Raw genomic sequence first — 26520 nt, 5'->3', positions numbered from 1 at the left:
AGAAATCTAGTTTTTCATTAAAATATAGTAGGGACTTCAAATGAGTTTTTGATAGATATGCAATTCTATGATTATGTTTTTGTTATTTATTTGAAAATCTAATCGAAACTACACTTACGTACCTGCTCTAAATTCTTACATACCTACTAAGGTGATTAGTACCTACCTACCGACTTAATTTACTATGGGTAATAAATCGTGGTGGCTGAGTAGGTAGTAGGTACACGATAGACACCTACCTAATAGAAACTGTAACAAGATATAATAAGTTGAGATTATGCTTATGCAATTATACTTATTTAGCATAACAACGTGATTAACAATTCTAATTTGTATGCAAAATAAGATGAGTGAATCTATTGCCTCATAATAGTTTGTAGGACGAACAAGGACATTGCCACTGAAAATTGCTGAAAACGCTGACATGACCATCTGGACATAATGCGAAGAAAACGCCTTTTGACGTTTAACTGCATGCATGAATTATTTTTAGAAGATGCAGCACCAAAATGGCAGTCAATTAAATTTAATTGTACGTGCACAGTCAATACGTAATTGAAACGAGTCGTTTGTTAAAGTACAGCACGTCTACCACCTTTTATATAATGGTATGCGACGGGAATATTGTGTAGGTAGCTGTTTGTTTTATCAAATATTCATAAAGATAAATAAATCAAACATATTCCTCACGCATGTGTTTCACACGTTTGAGAATTCAATAAATAATACTTATTTACATTTCTTGGCGCCTAATAAGAATGAGTTAGGTAGCTATTATAGACTAAATCCTGAATCCTGTTCACAATGACAAAAATATCTTCGTTTTTTGAATACAAAATAATACAGATTTTTTGTATTTGCGAAGATCACATAGGTCGACTTTGTGATTTATTATTCACATAAAACGTTCCTAAGTTTACCATCAATGTTTTATTATGTTGTTTTTATTTTTTATTCCTAGTACCTATCCACCCACGGTTAAAATGCAGCTTAAGTGATATATATTTATTCTATTAGCTACGGAGGTATTTTAGGTAGGTAGGTACTGTTTATCAAAATCCATATTTACCTATTGTGTGAAAGAGAAACAAACATCCATACATACAAGCTTTCGAATTTATAATATTAGTAGATACCTAGGTAGGATTCCACCAAGGTGCATGTGTAGGTACCTATTTCTATCAACGTCGAAAGCTAACCGCACTAGCAGCATAGATTGTGAGGTAGCTACCTATGTATACATATACTTGTTCAGATACCACCTACTGAAAAGGGAAAATTGTCGATAGACGTGGTGTGAAAAAAATATGACCATTCAATATAAGTTAGCTAGTTAGGTAAACAGGTAGTTACCTATTTATTTCGAAACCTTTCCGTATATACTTACTTGACAATAAAAACTTAAACATTCCTGAAGACCCATCTCTTTAATAAACACTGAACATAAACATTTTTTCAAATTAGGGGAACCCTTCTTTGCAGAGGTGAAGTCCTACAAAGGTGAGTAATTACCGACAACAGAGTACCTATGGTTTCATTTCCTTAACTTTTCATATTTTGTAGCAGTTTATTTTCAAGGAGCTCTGGGATATATCGGATGTAGAGCCTAAAGGTAAATGGCTCGAGCTTGATATGTATTGTTTTGTTTATTGGCAATAAATTATTGCATTAAATAACTAAGTATTACATCTAAAGCCGATTTCAGCCTTGGCGGTTATTCTCATACAAGGAGATCAGCCAGCTGCGCAGGACTTATTATAGTGAATGAGCATTTGCGCAGGCACAAGTACACTCACTATTCCTTCACTGTCATTGGCCGATGGGACAGAAAATCCGACACGACCGGTGAGAGATTTGGGGCCCGATTCTCCTAAGTTAATAATGTCAAAATCGAATAGCAATATGATCGCAATAGCAGTTTTAACCATATCGGCCATTCTGCTACTAATATAAGACCAATCGTATTCCAACGACATTCGATTGGTCTGCTATTTTGGTGATTTTGGTCTATACGGTAGTTTGCTCTACAATCATATTGCAATAGTTAATCATTTGCAGCCAAAATGATTCATTATTGAATGAGAATCGGGCCCCAGTTGGTCAAGTCTAACAAAGGATTATCGGGTTGCCCTAATTGGGTTGAGATCATATAAGAAGTCGGTCCATGTAAAACACTGGAACTCAGATATCTAATCATCCGGTTAAAATGAAAGTTAATCCCAAAATCGGTAGTTGGGAAAAGGCTAGCAGATGAGTTACGACACCCTATTTAAAAAAAGTATTTAAAAGCAAAACACGCTTTGATTTTATTTACAGATTTATTTTATTTCCTTGACATCGATAATTCAATCATCATCTGTCTTTTGGCGCATATTTCTCTTAGGGTTATTAAACTTTCTCTTCTTGAATTCGACGGGTTCATCTCCGAGTGACTCTACGCGTTTCTCCTTAAACTGAATAATTTCGGGTTGCATAACAACTGGGGGTGGTGGCAACTCCTTCTCAATTTTTGGTAGCTGGAGATCCACATTTTCGACGGGTCTGAAAAATATATAGTATGTAGGTAAGTATAGGGGTGCCAAATGTTTTGTGCAGTTGACAGTTGTCCATTTTCAAGGGAAAATTGCAGTTTTTGTCAGTATAAAAGCAGCCAGTGCTGACAAAATTGTCAACTGCATCAAAAACCCGGCAAACCACATTGCATTTTATGAAGGGCTCACTAATGCCTTATGCAAGCACATACTGAGTGACGACTTAAGGAATGAGCATTTAGGTCATGGCACACATCAACGGCACGGCACGACACGGCGCAGCTGAAGCGTGTTGGAACTGATCCGTGCCTTACCGTTAATATTTACCTCTGAGCTTTATTCAATAGGAGAGTTTTGAATAATCTGTACATTATTTTGACTTACTGAGTGACTACTGGCGTCCAGGATCCATAAGGTTTACTGGCGCGCGGAGCTGGTCCATAATCAAAGAACTTTTTAGGTGGTTCTGGATCTTTCTTAACTGCTAACTCTCTCATTTTCTCTCTAGCTATGTGAGCATTAACTTCCTTATGCACCTCTTTTTGAGCTTGCTTTTGTTGTTGCTTCCTGAAATCCAAACAAATAAATGGAACAGTTATTAATATGAGAAATATACTTAAGGTGCCAGATATACGTATTCCTACCCCACTTAGAGCCTTTGAAGACAAGGCATCTTGCTCACTGCAATTTGCATTTCTAGTCGATACTACAATTATTATTTTCGCCTAGTCTATGAAGGACTTCACTCACTTTATTTTCTGTTTCTTTTTCTCTTGTGATTCTTCTTTTAATTTATTTTTTTCTTGTTCAGCTATTGATACATACTCATCAGGAGCATCCCAGGTTGTTTCTAGAATAAAAAAAAAATACATATTTCATTTAATTGACAATACTTTTAATTTAGACATTATGTCTGATCTTCAGATGAATTAATTAAATTGCTTCGCATATAGGATATATGACGTTGTGTACTTTGCTCTTATAGGTTAATGTATACAATGGCTAGGTTAATTATAATCTGCCAATTGAAGTTGGATAAATACCATTTGTAACAGTGTTCCAGTAATAAGAGCTACCATCTTCACTTTTAACTTCTTCCCATGAGGGTGGTGCCTTTGTGGTGGGCATGTTAGCCACAACTACAGTGGCTTCACTGCTACCGCTCTGAGTCAATATTTCATTTATACTCTGGAAATAAAAAATAACAGAATTTCATTTATACTCTGAAAGTAAAAAGTAACAGTACTTCATTTATACTCTGCAAAAAGGTGAGGTCAACAAAGTGCCATACTTTGTAGACACTTTATTCAAAATAACATTGCACAATATCCATAGATTCATCTGTTTTGTGTTATAATACTGTTATACAGCTTGATAGTATTCAGTTAGAATATCTATCAAACAACAAAAGAAATAAAATGATTCACCTGTGATGTTAGGTCTGCATTGTTCTGAACATCTTTCAAGTAAGCAGCCATGGCAGCTGCTTCCATCTTCTTGATATCATCATCAATCTTCTCTTTCTGCTTGAATTCTTTAGCACTCTTCTTACTGAGCTGTGATATATGTTTCTGAACATTTTCCTTGTGACGCTTACCATTCTCATGAAATGAAATTGACTGAAATGTACAACTTTGATAAGTATATCATAAACCAAGTTGAACTAATATTGAACAAACTCTGACACTAACAAGTTGTCCTTCCAAATTATAGTAATAGTAATAGGTATTACATTTCATAGAACTCAAACAGAGCTTTGTGAAGAATGCAGCTTGTACAAATCATGCATACATAATTTTGAAAATTTAAATGCTACATTACTTACTACTTTGTTATCAGCAAACCAACATTTGCAAAACTCACAATATTTTCTTGCCTGAGACTTCCAATATTCAGTCCTGAAATATAACGTAAATACAATTATTAATTATTATATTAAGTTTATTTGTGTATATTTTTTTCCAACTTCTTGCTAAAACAACTTACATCGTGTAGTTCTAAAGAAAGGCAAGGAATATTATAGAGAAATATAAGGTTTTCCCTTTTGAGGAATATATGTTCTAGACAACAACCGACGACTATCACAAGTCGCTTCAATACAAGAAGTTTATCATTTAGCACACATTTGTTACGTTTTATGTATTTACTTCGAAAGTCGAAAAGCAAAGTTTAGCAAAGCAATAATATCAAACCAACCAGACGACAGACAATTGACAGCAGACAGAATGTCATAGTGACAGTTTGGATTTTAGTATGTACCAAGCAACCATAGAGGAGATTAAGGTGAAAGTTTCAACTGCTTAATTAAAGTGGGGAATACAATTAATATAAAATAATATTTTACGTAAGTTAATATTAGATATCAGGCCTGATCTTATCGTTCGCAGTTTTTTAAACTCCGAAAGTTTTTAAAATTCAAATGCACTCCAATATATTCTTTACACTGTAAGAAGTTTCGAAGTTAAACTAAGACCTTCCAGGGACCGTCTTATCAATTGGGTCCTATTTTTCTTTTTGGGTTCGGAACTTCTGTTTTTCTATGCAAAATGTATAAGAAGTTAATTGATTCCTGAAAAGTCGAAGACAATACAGAAATGGAAAATATTCCGGGGCTTAGAATATACATAAGCTAGGAGTCTGCCGGTAACTGTAAAAGTGTCGCTAGTAGCGCATGAACCAAAATCAACTCAGCTATGTAAGGAAATAGTAGTGAAGACGACGTACTTATTAAGAAAATCCCTATACTTCATTTGAGTAGGAACTTGATTAAAGGTAAACCATCTTGATAGGACTTTTAAACTGATAACCTATTGCTTAAATCAAGTAACTGTTATTCATGTATTTGCACTTTTCTACTACTACTTACATCTTAGCCACATTTTAAATATACTATTAAATAGAGAGATATAATGTGATATTATGTATTTATAATTTGGAAAGCTTTGTGTAATACGAAGCACATATCGATGCCCTTATGCTTGTTCCTTAAGTGTCTACGATGTGGATAATGAACCAGTTGAAATAAAAGTCGTTGGTTCCCTTTTTTGTAATTTTCGCTTCCTTTATGGACATAAATGGTTGTTTCTTACAATACTGAATTTTCACCGATTTTAGGTGTGTCGTATGTTTATGTTTCAAAAATATATTTACTGTTGTAGCTTGGGATGAATTGGCAACACTGTTTTGGTTACATTGTGATGTCGTCGTCGAGTATCGAGTGTCGTCGTCTTTTGTAGAATTTTATCAAGGTAATGTTTATTTATGAATATTGCATGATTTTAATTTACTTTCCCCAGATAACGATTTAAATGAACTTATTACTCAACCTTTATATTATTTACAGACCCTATTAACTACTTGTCATTTATATATTTCTTGGCGGCCATATTAAAATTTGAAGATAAAACTACGACTTTGTTTTATCCCTTGTAATCTTTCTAATCTTGCTGTGTTCGCGTTTAAATACTTAATAATTTAGCATTAAATTTAATACTCTTTATCCTAGTGGCATTAGTTATAACAGGTATTTGTTTGCAACATAGATTTTGGTGTTTTGTAATTATTTGTACTTATTTTGGTGCTTGTTGACGCGTCTCGTAATCTCGTTTACCTATCTTGCTGTGGCGTACCTATCTATACTATATTGATAATTGACTATGGTCTATTTATTGTTTCAGATATCCCCGGACTAAGTTGGTGAACGTGATAAACTTCTAAATAGCTTATGTGTCGAAAAGTGACTTATCGTAAAATTTGTTTAGTGTCGGACTTGGACAAAGAATTGTGATTCTAAGTTTCTAATTTTAGTCGTGTCCCTAGTGGGATTATTTGGCAAAATGATGACCGAAAATAGAATTAGTTCAAGTAATCACGTCGGAAACAGTATGACCAGTCAGAATAAGGGGTTCGTATATTTCTTTGTTGCTGCTGTACTTACTAAAATCGTAAAGAATAATAATTTTAATAAAAATCGTTACTTTTTTTCAGTGATGTCGATAAAAGTATCGATGACATCGGTTGGAAATCAAAATTAAAAATACCCCCGAAAGACAGGAGAATAAAGACTAGTGTAAGTAAAACTCACTACCCTCACTTTTTTATTTGTCAGAAATAAAACCAATCTTTAGTCTAACAATTTTTTTACTGATACAGTTCTTCGTTAGTATAACAACAAATGTTATTTATATTTTTTTATTTGATTTTTTTTTTCACATATTTAAAGCATTGCATAAATGAACAATGTTCAATGAAGTAGTTTGAAGAAAAATAATTAACTTGAACTATTATACATGCATTTAAAGTAGGTACTTTCGCCTTATGCTTATGGTGAGTGACCTGGCAGTGCATAACTGATACTTTAGTGATGACACTTAACGAAAATTAAACACTATCTATAATTTAAAATAATGAAGGGGTTTGCAAATAAAATGGCAAATATAGTTGAAGATTTAAAGGTGAACACTACATAAATTTTTTGTTTATTTGGTAACTTATCAATCTTTATTGATGTACTTCACATTCATGGAGAACAAAATGACCAGCGGAGATATCATAACACAAAATATTATAAGACCAAGTGCACAAGTAATGTGGGTGTTTCAGGCAACAAGGACACTACTAGCTCTGCTCTTTATTATTTTCAAAATAAAATCACAAATCAATCAAGAGCAATCTTGTCACTCATTTATCTTTAACAGATTGGTTTTGATTTGGCAAGGAACCTGAACACCTAGTTTTAGCAACAGATCATGCCTACCACACGTTAAAGGATGGCACCTAACATACGTTCCTTTTGGAATCTCTGCTATCTTTCCTTCCTCCATTTGTCAGATTCAATTTTATGATTGATGATTTTATTCTTTAAACTCATAGTTATGTTACACTCTGTTTTTCCGCAGCTTCATTCCCATCCCTTAGGATCTATTGACAGCAATATTTTACTTGGGAATAGTGGTAGCTACCCAAAAAAGAAAGATTTTTTCAAATCAGCTCAGTATTAAATATACCTGTTTCCTTTTACTATATCACTACATAGTATAAAACAAAGTCGCTTTTTCTGTCTGTATATAATATACATGTATGCTTAAATCTTTAAAACGACGCAACAGATTTTGATGCGTGATGCGATGTTTTTTTTAAATAAATAGAGTTATCGAAGACGAAGGTTACTATGTACAGCATCCATTAAATCCGACGTGACGCACGCACCCGTGCGAAGCCGGGGCGGGTGGCTAGTTAATAATAATAATAGAGGAAACATATTTGTTCCCTAAAGGCTCCAAACCTATTGTTGGAAAGCTATACTCTTCCTAAGTAAATGTAAACATAGTGGTTAACAGTAAAATACCAAGCTCTTAACATTGCCATAAATCTTAGCATAAACCATTTTTATTTGTGAAATTTAAACCAAATATGCATAGTGTTCATATAATATAAAGGTACAGTAATCAGTTGTTTAAACTGCATTGTTTTTCAAAACACTGACAAACTTTAGTTAGGCTTTAGTAATTCCAGTCACTAAAAACCTATTAAATCAAATAAAATAGTCCTAAAATCAAGTTTTTCGCAAGTACCTGTTTTTTTTTTTACAAAAGAGTTTGTATAAAGATATTAGTATTCATTCTACCTATATAAACAATTAATCTTTACATAGTGAATTAAAAATATGTTCCTGGGTATTTAAAGAAAATACCGTATTTTTAAATAAATTATTTTTGGTAATTTTTATTCCTCTAAAGCAGTATGTGTCGCAGGGAAAAATTAGATCTGTCAGGGTACTCATCATAACGCGAAATTGGTAAGGTATGAATAATAACAGCACCAAAACAATTTAATCTGCATCCACATTCCGAGGGCTACTTCAAACTTTATATGTGTGTGTAAGTTTATGCATGTGGAAGGAACACATCTAGTTGAACAAAGTCCAAAGTAAAAAGTTGTAAGCCTCAATGAATAAAATTGAATCTTTTTGGATTAAAGGATGTAACAGACACAAGAGGTAATGAGTTTGAAGAGTTTTGCCTAAAACGTGAGCTGCTGATGGGCATTTTTGAGAAAGGATGGGAAAAACCTTCCCCCATTCAAGAGGCTTCTATTCCTATCGCACTCAGTGGTAAAGATGTCCTTGCAAGAGCTAAAAATGGAACTGGCAAAACTGGCGCTTATTGTATTCCGGTTTTAGAACAGGTTTGATACAATATTTTTAACATTATTACTGTACATTTTTGTTTAGACTTTCATGATGATATTTTTGGATTCCCCTTCACTTCTTTATAAGTGACAAAACCCGTACATACTGATTTGATTTAAAGTCTATAAGCATGTTCTTAGATACAACTGGTATTACAAAACTTTTATTTGTCCATATTTAGGTGGATCCCAAAAAAGATGCTATTCAAGCTTTAATTGTGGTACCAACTAGGGAGTTAGCGCTCCAGACATCACAAATTTGCATTGAACTGGCAAAACACACAGATATTCGTGTAATGGTTACTACAGGAGGTACTAATCTCCGGGATGACATTATGCGTATATATCAAAATGGTAAAGATCCTGTTTTAATTCAATATTACTTGAATTGATATTGATAAGTTTTACATATTTATATATAATTGTTTTGTTTCAGTTCAAGTTATTATAGCTACGCCGGGTCGTATGATTGATCTCATGGATAAGCAAGTTGCCAAGATGGACCAGTGCAGGATGCTGGTTCTTGATGAGGCAGACAAACTTCTTTCTCAAGACTTCAAAGGAATGCTTGATATGGTTATTTCACGGTATGCTAACATTGTTATTACAATATGTGGTTTGCAAATAAAGCTTGTTGCTTGAGAAAATAATATTATTTCAAATCAAGTAATTTTTCATTTCAAGTAACAGATTTGTAACTTCACAGATTACCCAAAGAACGCCAGATCTTGCTGTTCTCTGCTACCTTCCCACTGAGTGTGAAACAGTTCATGGAAAAACATTTAAGAGAGCCGTATGAGATTAATCTCATGGAGGAATTAACACTGAAAGGAGTTACACAGTACTATGCATTTGTACAAGAGAGGCAGAAAGTGCATTGTTTAAATACACTTTTTTCAAAGGTAATTTTTATATTTTGTTGTATATTATTCTATAAAAATATTGTGTTATATATAAATATGTAATTAATAATAATACTGTATCTCTGTTTCAGTTGCAAATAAACCAGTCTATAATATTCTGTAATTCAACTCAGCGTGTGGAGCTGCTCGCGAAGAAGATAACAGAGCTTGGTTATTGCTGTTACTACATTCATGCGCGCATGGCGCAGGCGCACCGCAATCGTGTGTTCCACGACTTCCGCGCGGGCCTCTGCCGCAACCTTGTGTGTTCTGACCTCTTCACTAGAGGTATCGACGTGCAAGCCGTCAACGTCGTCATCAATTTTGATTTCCCGCGTATGGCCGAGACCTACCTACATCGTATCGGCCGCTCGGGACGCTTCGGCCACTTGGGTATTGCCATCAATCTAATCACGTATGAAGACCGTTTCGCCCTGCACCGCATCGAGCAGGAGCTGGGCACGGAGATCAAGCCGATCCCGAAGGTGATCGACCCCGCGCTGTACGTGGCGCGTCCGGACGACGACGACTCGGCCGACAAGTAACGCCGTGCCGCCGCCGCACCGCCCGCGCGCTAGCGCCCCGCTACTAACTGGACTTGCTGACTGGTGAAAGGAACTACATAGTTTAAATCTTTAAAAACAAAAAACTTATTTGTAAAAAAGTGTAATGAATTTATTGTAACAAAATGTGAGTGTAAATAGTTTATCGTGAGTAAGACTTTGACCTGAATGGGTTACTTTTTTAAAGTGTAAATAAACCACACATCAGGACATAAACAAAAAGGTATCTTGTGTACTTTGTCCATATTGGATATTGTGTGCGAATTCCTACAATGTTAAAATATAAAAAATATTTATTTGAGCATCTGTGAGAGTCTACCTAGATTTGTCCATCATCTTACATAAATTGTGGTTGACTTTCTGCTGATATCACAAATACCTGCCCACACCATATATAAGTTTGAGCTAGCACCAGATTAATTTTCAATAAAAAAAACTTCAAATTCTGTGAGGTTGGGTAGGTATTAAGTCTAGCTCAAACAACATCGATTGTAAAATGAAGAAACATTTCAGTGTAAATCATGTTGTTTCTGACCGCTTGAAACAATGTTGGTCATCAAGCCGTAGTTGTAAAAAGGATGGTCATTATGATACATATCTTTTCAGACAAATTTAACTGATCATGAAAATCTGAGTAAAATCAAAATGAATATAAAAATTTCAGTTTAATTTTGGTCTATGTGAAGTATCATTTTGACTAACCCTTGCAGAATTGTGTTGTCATATTATATGATTTCATTTTCAATTGTAGCGGTTTGTCACAGAGTTCAGTAATTTGCAGTCTAAAATAAGGCTGGAGGCATTCACTAAAAAGACAACTTATAATAGTCTTTTATTCTTATCCACAAAACATATTCTTTATTGGCAATAATAAATATGTGATAAAGTAATCCTGCTCATAAGTCCTCCAAGCTTTATCTGGTTAAGAAAATGTCTTGTTGCATAAAAACCTAACATTTGCCAGGAGCTGTGACATAAGTTGAGGAATGAACCATTCTGTTACGGCTTGCAGATATGGCACATTGCTCATACTTGGGGAAATAAATTTTGAGAGCTTCGTTTTGATGAACGAAATCACCATCTGCTCTCTGGGGATAAAAAAGATTCGGGATGTCAAGTGAAGAGTTAATTTGGTTAGCCAACTTACAGGAAGTATAGAGTACAATCAAAGTTTGTCGAATATTTTATATTTGGTCTACTAAATATATCTTTGTTTTGTTACTCGGTACAATCTCAAGTTTCGCTTATGTACATATGTCCTACTGTCAATTTACAATTTATTTCACAAGTATTTTTTAACATTTTAAACTGTCAAACAAATTAGCTGTTTGTAAGAAGATTAATTACAAACTTAAATTTGGACTGAAATTTCGGTGTTTCAGATATTTTATATATACACTAAGCGTCAAGTATTATTTATTTTATTAGCCTGTTAGATTTGACCTATAAGAAAAGCATTGGTGCAAATGCAGGTTGTAACTTAAGGATAGACCAAGTTGACAATTGTTTTTGAAGATTGCTTTGCTGATTGACGATTGTATTTAGTATAAGGGTTGTTTTGGAACATGAAAGCTTGGATTTCAATTAATATTTGGTGGAAATTGCATTCAAATGTTGTGAGTCAGGGAAAATGATTTTGACAAAATATATCTGTGATAAAGGTTGATGATGGTTCCATGGTACACCCAGCAACACAGCGATTATAATAATGTTTATAGCTATTAAAATATACAGAATAATTGGATGTAATGAGAAAATATAATCATCTGTGTTGCTGATCATGAGTAACAGGATTAAGATAGATTGTGCGTGTACCTTCTAACTATACATTTAATTATTTAGTCTTCCGATAATCTCGAAGTATGTGTAAATGTAACCGACCATTTAATGTTACGAAATGGCGCAGGTTAATAAAATAAAATGGCAATATTCCGAATAATACATTAACAAAACATGTAACGACGTTGATTCTGGGTTGCTGTATCTGTCTGATAAGGATAACAGACTCAATACTCGGAAATAGCGTATTTTAATTAAAATTTGAAATAAAAAACAAATGAAAACAACGCTCTTAAGTGATAGTCAAGCTTATGCGCAGTATTTGATCTCTTATTTTCAGTTTATTATGCGCATAGTGATATGACAGACCAAGTAACCTTGTGTTGCTTTTACGCGTTAACGAATTATACTATTGATAAAATGTATCTTGAATCAACGTTGCAGCTAATCCGACAGTAAGGGAAGTAATAATTATGATCTTAGCTACACCAGATTTTGAAACCCGAAATAGAAAGCATATCAGATAAGATTTTATATAGATGTTATAGTTTCAATAAATCATGCTCTTATACAAAATATGTGTCGAAAAGTATACATTCTAGAGTGAACTATATTGGCAGTGGCATATTCTGTAATTTAATAATTGTTTATCTTGTTTTTATCTATTTCAGAAATATATTGTTGTTAAAAAACAGGCCAAAAATAAACTCTTCACGCCATTTTCTCTTTCATTTTATACATAACATTTTGTTATTTTCCTATACATCTATTATTTGGGACATGTTTATATGCCATGGGAACTACTTCCCAGACCGGATAGGAAGTAGCCTATCTCCAGGGGACTCTATTCCAGATATCGTCTCTATCGGTTAAGTCGTGGTTTGGTATGAAAGCGGAACATACTCAACGTTGCGTTGAGTCAACATGGAGTTTCTTGCCGGCTCTTCTCCATGAGTCCAACTTTTTGGAACCGTGCAACTAATGTGACGTTTCATAGGTGCCTGCAAAGGCCTATGTGAAATAAAAAGATTTTGATTTTTTTGGCTTTCGTGAAAGGTCTCAACCGTTTTCATCCAAACTAATATTATAAATGCTAAAGTAACTCTGTCTGTCTTTTCTTCACGCCTAAACTACTGAACCGATTTGTGTGAAATTTGGTACAGACATAGTTTGAAACTTGAGAAAGGACATAGGATAGTTTTTATTACAAAAAAAAAAAAAAAAAATATAATTATTCCGGACATTTAGCGCCATCTATTGGTCAAATCAAAAATGTGCTGGTAGTCACTATTCCACGCGAACGAAGTTGCGGGCAAAAGCCAGTCCTCAATAAATGAGAATTATCCAATTGGTTACCGCGTTCAAACAAAGTTCAGCAGGCGACTGCTGTCCAGACCAAAATTCTCCGCTCTGATGGAATCTGGACCGGAGTTACAAATCCCTCACGTTCCAAAATTCCTGCTTAAGAGCATTGATATATGCTAATGACAGTTTGCGACGAAAAATAATCCCCTCGACGACGACCGTGTATTTCATGCAGAAAATCTACTAAGAGTTTCATACAGGTCGACCTAATTAAAAGCGTGTTTAAACTGCTCATTAGCGAACAAATGTGAATGTTTATTTATTTTTCATCAGTATATTTTTTTTGTATCAGGTTCTATTACTCTGCAGAAATAAAACTCATTAGGATGTGTAATAAAAGTATTTAATGAAAATCAGTCATAATTAAGTACATTATACAGTTCATGTAATTAAATCAGCAGTTTCATTTCAATAACCGTTTTATTATTCTATGATTATTTACGTCGTAAATTGATATTTTAACCTGTTAATATTCGTATGATACAAACTGAATGTGTGGAAATTAAATATATTACACGTTCTATTAGATATGTTGTTTCTCGTAGACGCCCGTGCTTTGCAATCGAACTTCGAATAAATATATATTTTTCATACAAGTTGAAATATTTATTTGCATCTAAGATGTAAAGTTAAATAGATAAAATTAAAAATAAGGACACTACCAAGCGCTTAGCAGCCAAACAAAAACCAAATAAAAAATATAACTCTGGGCAGTGTTAAGTTTAATTAAATACTGTATTTAACTGGGATAGCCGTTGTGTATTTCAGTTTTTACCGTAATATTTTCAGAAAAAATGAAACCTAATTAGCCATTATCTTATACATGTTATCGCTGTTCTTCCTCTTTATACTAAACATAAAGCGATAGGGTGTTTTTCATCTGCGGCTTATGTGTCCTATGTCAATTTAAAGACAGAGCGCGTTAGTATATCAGAATGGCTACCTGACGTTCTGCAAATAATTTAATAATATAATATTTATACCTATTTATTTACATTAAAAACGAAGAAATAATAATAGTACAATTTTGAACACATAGTTTATTGGCAAATTCATTAGTGACATTCCCATGGTCTACGCGAGTTGGCGGGAGACCGTTCATAACGACCGGACAGATTGTTACCTGTGCATCCAAATTCAATTCCAAATCCAAACCTGCCTTCTGAGACTCTGATGTCGAGACATTGATCTTCCTTGTGATCATTCGACCTTCGACCGAAATGATCAGCGTTTTTCATCATAACACAAACGACGTCTATTCCACAGAGATAGCGTTCACTGCGTTCGGCGCTTTTGACAGATTCCGCGAGTTTGAAAATGTATGTAAATACATTTTTATGGCACATATCGATTGAATATAATTATTGGTATTTTTTAAGTGGATTAATAACATCTTACTACTGCTACTGCCTACCAACCGCAGACCATGACAGTGACACTGACGAATTTGCTAAATTAAAGTGAAATATTGTTTTCACAGTAAAAGTAATCTAGGTAAATCAAATACAAATAAAGCTGCCTAACAAATAGCAAATATTATCGGTTGACGGACAATTCTGGTGGGTAATGGAATATTAGTTACACTTCAGGTCCCCTGATCTTACATAAATGTATAACTTTGTTAATCAGACATTAAATAAAATAAGAACACAAAAACTTTTAAACTTATAAATAGGGAATATTCATACCTAACTGCAATGTCATGTTTTGCGCATGTTTTTGTAATTATGTTACACATTAATTTGTTCATAGTTCATGACTAATAAAAGGTTCATATTCAAGAGATCAAATTGTGGTTAATAAGTACAAGTTAATTATTTTCTTATTATGAAGTATTTTACACACATACTTCATTTATGGACACAATCTTAGCGTTATATGGCATTCAGTTTCGAGAAAAGGCAATCAAGAAAGCAAAATCTCACACAATCCAATTTCTATACCTATCTAAAGACATTAAAATATATTATGTTAGTTTTAAACGCCTCTTACTTCTATGGGGGCCATTATAAAATATTTATATAATGACAATAAATGTAAATTCGTTATTCTATTGCGTATTGTAAATAGGCGAGTTACATAGTTTCGTAAACCAAAACGGCACAAACAATATACTGTGTAAAAAAATTAAGTTAAATTAGATAATTATCTATGTTATAAAAATAATGTGCGTAAATTAAGTTCGTCGACGTTATAAACTGTACTTGCTGATCACAAAGGAAGTCACCACTGCGGACTAATAAATAAAGGCGGCGCTAATCTGTCGATAACAGTAAGTACAACTGGGTTTAGTTATTTATATATCCTACCAAACAAACATGTTACGTAGTCGCCTCGGGCGGTATATAAGTCTAATTGTACGAGGAAACGGACTTAGTTCATATTGTCCAATATTATTTGTATTATCTTAGAGAGCCACCGACTTGCCTATTCGTTACAGAGCTGCTAATTTGATGTCATTTTAAGACATTCCAAGAATGAGAAGAAGAAAGAATAAGAACTTCTTTTACTTGTGTCGTTGTCACTCGGTGGCTCTTTACGTACTACCCGTGCCGATAAAGAATGGGATTAGAAATGGCGGCGCATCTATTCACTTCTCGCTCGCACATTATTTCCGTCTATACTCACACTCTTTGGTACCGACTGACAAAAAAATAACGACTTTGATTATGCGTTCCCCCCCTTTAGTGATATTGATACGGTAATTGCCGGCACCAGCATGATGTGAAATTTTACTGGAAATAAACTAAATTATATTTATTACATCCTTTTATTTCAAAACTAGCCTTTGCCCACGTGAATGTTGCGAATGCGTAGAAAGTCGAAGTCGAATAAAAAGTAGCATATGTAGTAGTAAATTAGCCTAAGCCCAAGGAAGGCCTTGGGATTCAAGCTATCTCCATATTCTCCATACCAAATTTCATAAAAATCGGTTCAGTGGTTTAGCGTGAAAGACAGACAGAGAGACAGAGTTACTTACACATTTATAATATTAGTATGGATATTTGAGATTATTTAAAGTTATGAAGCGAAAATAGTTTATATCCAACCTTACCCTCTCCGCGATTCAGGTAATGGTTTTGTTGACAATGTGTGTACCTACGTAATGTAGTCTCAAAACGATCACAAATTTAACTAACATAAGCTTTATTTTAATTCATGAAATAACGAAACACTTTTAACGGTAACGATATTTTTAACGTTATTCAGTTATTAGTTTTTATTGTTATTGTATTTTTATGCTGACGCTCCCAGCTCAATGAGCCGCCATTTCTAATCCCATTCTTTATCGGCACGGGTTGTATGTATATTTTAGAGCACTTCGGCAAACATCGGATAACCTCGGGTTCGGGTGATGGGAGGATCCGGCTCGTGACTGGTGTCGCTCATTCGATGGCGAGCTGCGACATCAGCAGTTCTGGAGGCGGCGTGAGTCCGGGCTGAAGTGTCACGGCGACGCCGCGATTCAACGACACTGCCGGGTAGAACGCGCCGCGAAGCCCCGTGAAAGCTATATCACCCTGTGAAAGAAAACGTTACAAATTAGTGTGTATTTCGGTAACAATTAGAACGATACTACTAGTAACTCTCCTACTCTAACTACGTCACCTTTATAATGACATGATAGCCTGGACTATTGTTAAAATGATTAAACACGTAATCTAAATACATATTTTGACTTGACTTGAAGACTGTAGCTACCGCATAGTAGCTGAAGCTAGTCATAGAAGTAGTAGTAGCGTACCATCAGTAGCGTAGTAGTAGCAGCGTATCAGCAGTAGCGTAGTAGTAGAAGCGTAGCAATACCAGAAATGCAGTAGTGGTATGCGTAGCAACAGCGCAGTCGTAACGGCGTCGTAGTATCGTAGCAGTAGCGTAGCAGAGTAGTAGTTACATGTACCTGCGGACGGTCGTCGACGGTGAAGCGCAGCGTGCCGCGCGCGAGGTCGAGCAGCACGCCGACGCTGGCGCCGCGCGCGATGCCGCCCGCCGCGCGCCCGCCGTGCGCGCCGCCGTGCACGAACCACGACCGCGCCCCGTCGATGTACATCGCCCAGCCCAGCGCGTCACTGCCTGTATACACAATAACACATCAGTTATTCAATTCTAGCGAAGACCAAGAGCGACAGATTTGGTAACAGGTATCCTTTCTGACTTTTTTAGAATAGTTTAATACAATGATAGATATTATCTGTCATCATAAGGAAACTGTAACTAACGTGTTGTAGAGAGTCAGGGTGCTGCAGGTTAATTGCGATTACAAGACTTATCTGCAATTTAACTCGAAGCTATTGTTTGACTTATTGACGAAAACTATTTTACATCTTCGATATCTACCAGTCGGCGGTACAACGGTCGTAGCTACCCAATAATTTGCCAACCGTTCTGCACGGTGCCCTTTGTGTGAAACCTTAAAACTCCTAATTTGGAAAATTTTCCTATAGATAACTTACCGAGCATCTTATCCCTAGCAACATCAGCCCTCGCAATTCCAAAAGCAGGATCAGCATCACCATCATAGCGGTCGATGCGAAGACGCCAGTAGTGCAGGCCGCGGGCCAGGGGCTGGTCTGCGAGAGCGACTCGCGGCTGCCAACCCGTCGCCGCCGCACTCAGGCCTCCCGCGCCGAGCGTCACGCCGCCCTCCGCGTCCGCGCAACGAGCGTCCCATGTGAACCATGCCACTGTTGGTAAAAATGGAGTTTGAGAATTTATTTATTTGTGAAATAGTTCTAGGCGATGCGAAACTTAACATCATGTTTAACGGACGTTTTTGCTTGCCACACGACGACGCGACGTTGACTTCAACGCTCGTGGGCTAGCGGCCATGATGTAAATAATAATACTTTTACAAAATGGCAAACTGACTGTGTCCTTTGATGAAGAAGTCCTTCCATGAATCCATCTTTCTTAGATGTTAAGACAGTTGAGAAAGGCTCTCAAGTATACCTGGAGAAGTTTGTAGTCCAATGACTTCACTGTAGGGTCCCTCGCCGGCGCCATTGAAAGCCTTCACTCGAGCGCTGTATAGCGACGCATAGTGCAGCCCGTCTATTGTACAAACCGTCTCCCGGCCGCAATACACTTCCTAAAAACAAACCCAATTACTCGTTTATTTTTGTATTCTTATCAATATAACAAAAAGTTGTAATCTTTATTTTTAAATTTTTTATAAAACAAAACATCATTAAATACGTCAGAAAAGAATTATCTTACTCTAAATGATAAATATTTCGGTAAACAATGATAGCACACTAACTATAGTAAATGTTGTTGTACAATATGGTGCGATAGCTTATCTATAAAAGTAGGTAGGTACGACAAGGCCAAATTAGCTTAGGCTAGAAAATATTATGATATCATTATACTCACTAACCCCATTGGTGTTTAATAAACACGGAGTAAACATAATCCAAGGCTAAACCGATGAAATTGTATGGTTATGTCTTGGAGTAACTTTAATCTGTGTTATTAGTAAGAGGTTAACATTCAAGGTTTGTGATACTTAACTGAACCTCAAAGTGTTGGCCTGTGATGTGTAACCGTTACTCAATTTGGTTATGAATTGTTTACATTTAATTCCGACCACAATAAACTATGCTGACCATTGTTTAAACAATGGCCAGTACAAAACATGGAAGCTTGATTTAATTAAGGATGCATGACGCCCTAAAGTGTCAATTGAATGGCTCATATATTTGGTGGCATTTATGAATGTGAATTCTCATATACCTACATCATTGTACTAAGTAAAAATGTATTGTTGTAGTGTTAGACAATTGATAGTAACAGTTAGTACAACAAACTGTGGCATTCTTTCCCTGATTAAGGGTTAATTGTTCTTGTCAAATGGGTTTTCCATTTGAAGTCGATCATCTATGAATATGTTGTGTTTTTGACTATGCGACGTCATTAGTAGCCAAATTCGGAGAGGCAAAAGACATTTGACGAGAATCTATCTGTAATTTTTTTTTTTATAGAATATTGGGAAGGCCGTTAGTTGACATATCATGGCTGTGAGCATGATAAGCCTTCTAGATAAGTTTTGAAGTTCCAAAGGACCATGCGTCAATAATGTACTCATTTTTTAACATTGCTCAACAGTGAAAACTCTTGAAGAGCATTTTACTGCTCGACTTCGTTTCATCACTGATGAGCAATGTTTGAAAACTGGGCACAGTGATTATACCAAAGTGGTCATGCTCGTTTAAATGTCTTACCCGGAATGGTCCGCCGAGTCCGTCGTCGAGCTCGAGCACGTACCCGCGCACGGCGTGCGGCTGCGCGGGCGCGCGCCACGCCAGCGTGCACGAGCAGCCGCGCGCCGCGCACGCCTCCACCGCCATCTCCGGCGCACCCGGCGCTGTGCATACAAAATATGTTATAAAATAACATTGCTAAATGCCATTAGGAAAACTTTTAAAATCGAAATTGAAGAAATCTTTTAAAATATACTAAAAATGCGTCATCATCATCTCCCGAGCCATTTCCCAACTCTATTGGGGTCGGCTTCCAGTCTTAATTTTAAAAAGGTATAATGTAATGATTATTTATTTGCGGTAGACATCTGTATTACTGGATCATCGTGTCTTATTCCCAGCCATAACATCAGGAAGCGATGAAAGGGGGTTTTTACAGCCTTAATAAGCCTTATTTCAATAAATTAATTTGACTTAAAACATAAGAAATATATGGACAATGTCAGTTGTTTCGAATACAGGACAAAGAGATCAATAGTGAAGAATGCATTTTGCCTCTGTGTTAGGATTGTTTAAAATACTATAAATTCTGCTTACGGCTAACATTCTAAATTTTCATGTAAATAATAAATTTTCATGTAATAGTAAATAATAGTTTGTTTACCTGATGTCGCCATAAGACATTCAGCAGCTGTATATCCAATGTAAGCAAAACAATAGAAAGAAATTTGATTACTAATCATTTTTCTATTATAGGTAACCGATTTATTGTTATTCTTACGTATGCATTCCACGAAGTTCATACTGCGGACGGTACGTAACACTGGCTCGACGTCGAGCGTGAGCGCGGGCGCCGCGGGCGGGGAGTCCAGCGACGAACATAGGTTGGACGCAGTTTCTTGAGCACGCGCCGTCAGTATGCTGCCCACCTGACAAAATAATCACTTATGTAAGGATGTAAAGGATGTACTTATCAACAAATACCAGGCTCAAGCTGGTTATATTTATCGACGGAATTCAAACATGGTGATATGATCCCTGTTTGGATAACACTTCTACTTTTACATCACATTGAGTAGGAGTGTCATGGATTTGTTTACATTGCTTCAGATAGCTTGACATATTGATAGGAGACACCTGGAGCAACAATCTATGGTTGATAGTAATACTTTTATTTTAATAGTTGTGATTCTTATTGAAGGATTCATCATTCTGTTACATTGATTATGATGATGTATGAATAATTATTGCTGCATATATTTTTCTATAATGCAATAACTATTATAAATGACTAGGTATAAAGTCTAGATAAACCGTAAACACTTAACTAAGCTATTTATATGGAACAGTTTAACATAGATGATAAGCTTTATCAGTGTTATAGTACATAATACTGTTTGCCGATAGCGGTACACATTAGAATCAGGTCAATCTAATATTACATGATTAATATTGTGATGCAACAGGGATCATTTAGATCACCAATATTATATCTTCTTCATTTGATTTGATGGTCTTTATTTGATAGTTTCAAATGTTAATGTTTGATAGGACCCTTTTAACAAAAGGGGCAAGAAATAAGAACATCTTTTAATAGGTACATAACTATCTTATCCCTATTACAAGAGTACTATGGACTTATGAATGTATGAGACTTTGTTTTAAAGAAGCTTGTCCCAAATAAAAAGGGATTAGTAAACAGATTTTTTTATTATTTCTTACCTGTAGAAAAGCTGCATGATCAGATTCTTTTAAAGCTTCAATAGAGAAGTGTAGCAGGGCTGTTGCTTCTCTCAGTTTCTGGGCTGCATGTGATGTAAGTGAGCGCATGTTGGTTATGGCTTGAGACCTTGTGTTACGAGCTGCTCGGATCAACTCATCTCGTCTCCTCTCTATGGCACGGGTTACTTCAGCACAAGTTTGATCTATTTGTTTCTCTAACTCTTCGCATGATTCCTAGGGTTGAAAAGATAAAATAATTATACATGACATGTAATTTTATTGTAAGAGTTAAGAGAGATATTATTGTAGAGAGTGCATAGTAATAAAGTACTTACATTAATTTTATCACCTGTTCCTTTAACTATTTGTATATACTCTGTCATGGCTTTGGCTTGTTCAGATAGATGTTGCAGTGATTGTGATAATTCAGTCTGTAATCAAGAATACAGTTTTTATTAACATATTCTGGATTAGCATTAAACAATAATATAAAGTGTAGTAAAGTCATACCTTATGAGCTCTGGCAGCAATTGACAATGCTTGTGTTTCATGGGTGGAGTGCCTCTCAGCTAGGCAGCGCTGACAGATGGGTACCAGGCAAGTGTTGCAGTAGAGGACGGGGGGCGAGCCGTGATCAGCGCATGTGGTGCCCAGCGGCCGCAGCTCGTGCTGCGCCAGTGGGCCGCGAGTGGGGTGCCAGGCGTCGCGGCAGCCGGCGCAGTACCGCACCGAGCATTGCTCGCACCGCACCACGGCCGCACGCCTCTCACCCTCGCACATCTGACATGCCTCCTCAGCCGGCGGCGCTCCCGTGACACCCCCGAACCGCTCAACAATAGTTCGCATAACGCGAAACGGTGGAAGACCCTCAGCCCCATTATCGTCTAGGTAAACTAACTTACTGCAGGATGGGCATGTTATTGTAAACGCTGCGCTCGAATACGCGGGCGCAGCCGGAGTTCCTGCGTAACTATTAGGCCTTGATCCACATACAACTCCACTGTCAGTTTCGCTAGACACCGAGGCTTTGTCCGCTTCTTGATAATCGTTAGAGGCTGCTGGATTATCTCCTTCATGAATGTGGGTTTGTAAATTTACCGCACAAACTCTACAAAGTGCATGCCCGCAAGGTAATAAGACTGGTTCCCTGTAGAATTCTTTACAAACAAAACATCTTATCTCTTCTTCCATTTTGTTCTAATTGGAGTTAAGCTTAAACCCACTTTGACAATAAATTTAATTACACTTCACATATTCTTGTTTAATACAAAACATTGTTTAACTTATTTGTATGCATGTTATTGAAAAATAAATAAAATTAATAAAAAAAATAACGCAACATGCATTGCATTTCATTTGCAACACTACACCACAGATAAGAATACATAACTTTTTTATTTAGCTGACCATAGAGAAAAGAAATATCTAGAGATGTACCCGTGCCAACCCGTACTACTAACCATCCTCATCCTCCTATCTTAATCCTAATTTTATTTAAGTTACTATTTATTACAGTGTATTTTACCTAACATAACTATCTCTTTTTGTAAAAATCATTGACTTATCATAGCACTCTAGGTATCGGAAGACTACATGTTTCATGAATGCCTAAAAATGCTCTTACGACGCAAGTTAAATCTTAGTCTAGGGCGAGGCCATGTATGTTTTAAGTGAGATATTTATTGTGATATACTATGAGTATTTTGAATGTAAATTAGATTTTTTTATGTATTTAGGGTATAGTCATAGAAAAGGTTAGGTAGCTGTTATAGGGTTAAATTCCTGTTTAACACAATGAGGGTTTTCTAAAATGGCGTCCACGAGGTGGCAGCACCGAGTCGTCTGGTCCAGGTAACTGTCAAATTGCTTATCTTTACTATGAATAGTGAACGATTTTAGTGTTTTTTTTTTTATTTTATAATTAAAGCACTGCATTATTGTTTTACTATTGCGGTTGAGTAAATAAAAAAAACTAAATCATATTGTGTTAACAAATTCTTCAACAAGCTTTTCCTTAGTACCAGTGACTTTTGCACCCTCTCTCTTAGCTCAATTTTTAGTTCGGAAACCTTATTCTGACCGTAGTCCATAATATAATCAATAACACTTCCAATATAACAGAATTTCAATAAACAATAAGTTCGGCACCTACAATTCCATACTATTTGACAGCTGTTTGGACCTGACGCATACGAAGCGCCGCCTGGCGGCAGAAAAAGTATCGAAAACCCTCATTGATGCCAACATTGACATGTTGAAAACAAAATAACACAAACATGTCAAACTCATGTCATATGTCAAAAGTGAAAATTTGTACAGTTTGTAAATAGGAAGATAATTGATTGCAGGAGTTGTGTTTATCAACTATCGATGTTTTTATCCTTTTGTTATGTGCTTTTGAATAATTATATACTATATTGGAATGTAGATTTAGTGAAATAATATATTTATTTGTGTAAAGTAAATAAATTCAAAAATGGAGCCCGCGCTTTCCTCTGACGATAGCTGTGATTCCGAAATGAAGATAATGAAGAATGAATTGATCGGTAAAGCAGAAGTTCTATTGTATTTACAGATTATTCATTTTAATCAAATTCATGTTAGGAGTAAATCTACTACCTATATTATTTCAAGAATCAATTCAAAACTGCTTTTTATTGTAACTTTATTGTTTGTCAGGTTGCTTCGTATTTTAAGTTTAATCTCACGATTTACGAGCCTATTTTATCTGTTTTCATAGAATTTGGATTGGAGGAAGACAATCTCAGCAAAGAAGAAATGACTGACCTTTTGAAAGCTTTGAAGAATTCAAAATCGACAGAACAAGAAGATGAAGTAGCACGAGACAAAGTAAATGTTAGATGAGTTTAATGTCTTATTACTTAATTTCCATAAAGTATTTATAAAACATAACACCACTTTAGGAAAAAAAATTAAATATTTTTACATGTTCCAGGTTGAGAATACTGATTGTCCTTCTCCAAAAAAAAATATGAAAAGGAGGTATTTAAATGTAAGAGACAGACGTTTGCCATGGAGCTTGTTACCCACGACTATAACACCAGCTGAGAAGGCTCGGACACTAGCTGTGTATATCAAACTTATGTCTCTGAACAGCTACCACCAGGCTAGACAGTCTGCTAACTTTGCTGCCTGGCCACCACCGCTACAGATTGTGGAAGAGACCACAAGAGTACAACCTGTGAGGTCAACAAGAAGTGGCCGCTCTGTGCCTGTATATGCTGATTTTGATGATGACTCCTCAGACCTAGACTTTGTTGTCACTAAATCTAAGAAGAGAAAGGTATCTACTAGTGATCATAATGGAAGTGATGGCATATATACCAACAAAGTTTTAAGTCTAAAAAGAAAACCATCCAAGGATGAGAACAATAGGCCAGTGAAGGAACCTAAACTGAATACAGACAATAAATTAGAGGTTGTATCTTCAGTAATTCCTGTAAAGCCTAAGAAAGATCTTTTTACTATAATTGAAGACTGAAGACCTCCTGTTCCAATATTTGGTACTTTAGAAACTTTTGAATGATATTTGAAGGAACTGCAAATGTGCTTTCATTCTTTGAGATGTCTGTCATATATTATAATCCAAATGTATGGAATTAAAATTATGTATGGATGTCAGAAAACAAAGCTTTGATCTGTAGTCAAAGACTTATAGATTTTGTATATAATATAGTATATAGTGTATTGTAATCAGAGATATAGATTCTAAATGCTTTCTGATGCATGAAAGAAGTATTGTAATTTTTTTGTAAAGGTGAAAACCATGCATGTTAAAATATTATATTTATTATACCTGGGGCCTTACGAAGAATGTTTCAACTGTTAGCAGGGAATACACAAATTAAATGCTTTTTTGTTATTTTACCTAATTTAACATTAGATGTGATGATTAGATACCTCAAAGTAATTTTTCATGTCCTTATTCAAAAGTTCTTCAAATATAATCCAAAGTACTACTATATAATTCAAATATAATCCAAAGTACTACTATATTTTGCATTAAAAAGTTTATTAGATTGCATTTATTAGCTGACTATTATATTTAACTTACAGAGTTAATATTAAATATAAAAAAATAATGAATAAATACTGAGGGGTATTAATACCACTACTACTGTTAGCTTATGTAAATCATTAAAAAAAACATTTTATATTTAAATTTTCTTCTACCAGCCTAAGCATACTCCTTAGAAAATGTGCTTTGAAAGTATTATACAACTTATGGCTCTCCAGGAAGATTCTTATAAGATGAAGAAGTCGAATGACAAATAATCGAATGCCAATTGATCGACCACTATAAATCGAAATTCTAAATACTCGAACATTCATAATATCGAATGGTTATTAAATCGAACATTCAATACATCGCACAGTCAATACATCGAGTGTTCAAAATATCGAATGTTCGTTTGATCGAGCGTTAAATGCATCACATATTCATCTTATCGAAAAATCTTTATTTTTTATGACAACAAGAAAAACTCAAAATTTACTAATAAATCACATTTTAATCTTTAATTCTCATCTTTTAAAGGTAAATTTTAAAATTTTGTGTGAATTGAAAAGGAAAACGCGGGATTGGGAAGACCTACCTTACAAAAAAGAGGCAAAAGGGATGATAATGCGATTGAAAAAATGTTAAATAATAAAAACTACATTAAAATTTATAAATTATTCATAAATTTTGAGTTTTTCTTGTTTTCATAAAAAATAAAGATTTTTCTATAGGATGAATATGTGATGCATTTAACGCTCGATCAAACGAACATTCGATATTTTGAACACTCGATGTATTGACTGCGCGATGTATTGAATGTTCGATTTAATAACCATTCGATATTATGAATGTTCGAGTATTTAGAATTTCGATTTATAGTGGTCGATCAATTGGCATTCGATTATTTGTCATTCGATTGGGCATAGTACACCCGATGAAGAAAGTATATAAATGCTTAAATATATTCAAATTGTGTTTATATGGCTGTTTGGTTACTGCTTATAAAACTTGTGTAGTGGTGCCTGAATAAATATGAATAATTCTCAAATGGAGTATAGATACATAATTTGGAGCTTTCCTTGTGACTGGTAATAGTCAGTTACTAATATAAGATATTCCATGTAAGGTGCCTAAGATTGCAGCTAATAGCTCCCCTCGTGGATAGCGCTAAGTCATTTATCTACATAGAAATAATAAATAATATGGATTCTCTATGTATTTTTGAATTACCTCCATACATATTTCTGT

The 26520-nt window shown here is 35.2% G+C and overlaps 4 protein-coding genes across 7 annotated transcripts; 2 read left to right on the top strand and 2 right to left on the bottom strand.

Annotated features, from left to right (window-relative positions):
• Nucleotides 1–2299: 2299 nt before the first annotated feature.
• On the bottom strand, nt 2300–4758 carry LOC110371673 (WW domain-binding protein 4). The gene is made up of 7 exons (XM_021328024.3): nt 4518–4758; nt 4357–4429; nt 3959–4150; nt 3575–3719; nt 3282–3381; nt 2916–3098; nt 2300–2541 (listed from the first exon to the last, which is right to left on the bottom strand). Coding segments are annotated over exons 1-7 (891 nt in total). The 5' UTR covers nt 4520–4758; the 3' UTR covers nt 2300–2345.
• An 896-nt stretch (nt 4759–5654) lies between these two features.
• On the top strand, nt 5655–12683 carry LOC110371680 (ATP-dependent RNA helicase me31b). Of its 2 annotated transcripts, none has more exons than XM_021328036.3 (8): nt 5655–5779; nt 6209–6435; nt 6519–6600; nt 8511–8717; nt 8903–9074; nt 9157–9307; nt 9427–9622; nt 9715–12683. In XM_021328036.3, exons 2-8 carry the CDS (start codon nt 6368–6370, stop codon nt 10165–10167), a joined length of 1329 nt encoding a protein of 442 aa, XP_021183711.1. In that variant the 5' UTR covers nt 5655–5779; nt 6209–6367; the 3' UTR covers nt 10168–12683. The 2 variants fall into 2 exon arrangements, with proteins under 2 accessions (XP_021183711.1, XP_021183710.1); XM_021328035.3 differs by lacking the exon at nt 5655–5779 and adding an exon at nt 5922–6054.
• A 971-nt stretch (nt 12684–13654) lies between these two features.
• Nucleotides 13655–22654, bottom strand: LOC110371620 (E3 ubiquitin-protein ligase TRIM9). Of its 2 annotated transcripts, XM_049840346.2 has the most exons (10): nt 21762–22654; nt 21587–21682; nt 21252–21485; nt 20311–20458; nt 20194–20220; nt 19551–19693; nt 18280–18418; nt 17784–18014; nt 17231–17403; nt 13655–16850 (listed from the first exon to the last, which is right to left on the bottom strand). In XM_049840346.2, the coding sequence occupies exons 1-10, from the start codon at nt 22440–22442 to the stop codon at nt 16716–16718; spliced, it is 2007 nt and encodes a 668-aa protein (XP_049696303.1). In that variant the 5' UTR covers nt 22443–22654; the 3' UTR covers nt 13655–16715. The 2 variants fall into 2 exon arrangements, with proteins under 2 accessions (XP_049696303.1, XP_049696304.1); XM_049840347.2 differs by lacking the exon at nt 20194–20220.
• Nucleotides 22655–23527: 873 nt separating this feature from the next.
• LOC110371659 (uncharacterized) lies at nt 23528–26484 on the top strand. 2 transcript variants are annotated; one of them, XM_021328009.3, is made up of 3 exons: nt 23528–23797; nt 23992–24101; nt 24208–26484. In XM_021328009.3, exons 1-3 carry the CDS (start codon nt 23728–23730, stop codon nt 24751–24753), a joined length of 726 nt encoding a protein of 241 aa, XP_021183684.1. In that variant the 5' UTR covers nt 23528–23727; the 3' UTR covers nt 24754–26484. The 2 variants fall into 2 exon arrangements, with proteins under 2 accessions (XP_021183684.1, XP_021183683.1); XM_021328008.3 differs by having other exon boundaries at nt 23992–24107.
• The last annotated feature ends 36 nt before the right edge of the window (nt 26485–26520 follow it).

Source organism: Helicoverpa armigera, chromosome 13, assembly GCF_030705265.1.
Source record: "Helicoverpa armigera isolate CAAS_96S chromosome 13, ASM3070526v1, whole genome shotgun sequence".
Classification (NCBI taxonomy): Eukaryota; Metazoa; Arthropoda; class Insecta; order Lepidoptera; family Noctuidae; genus Helicoverpa; species Helicoverpa armigera.
Note: the sequence above shows the minus strand (reverse complement) of the source record. Positions and strands in the feature narration are given on the sequence as shown.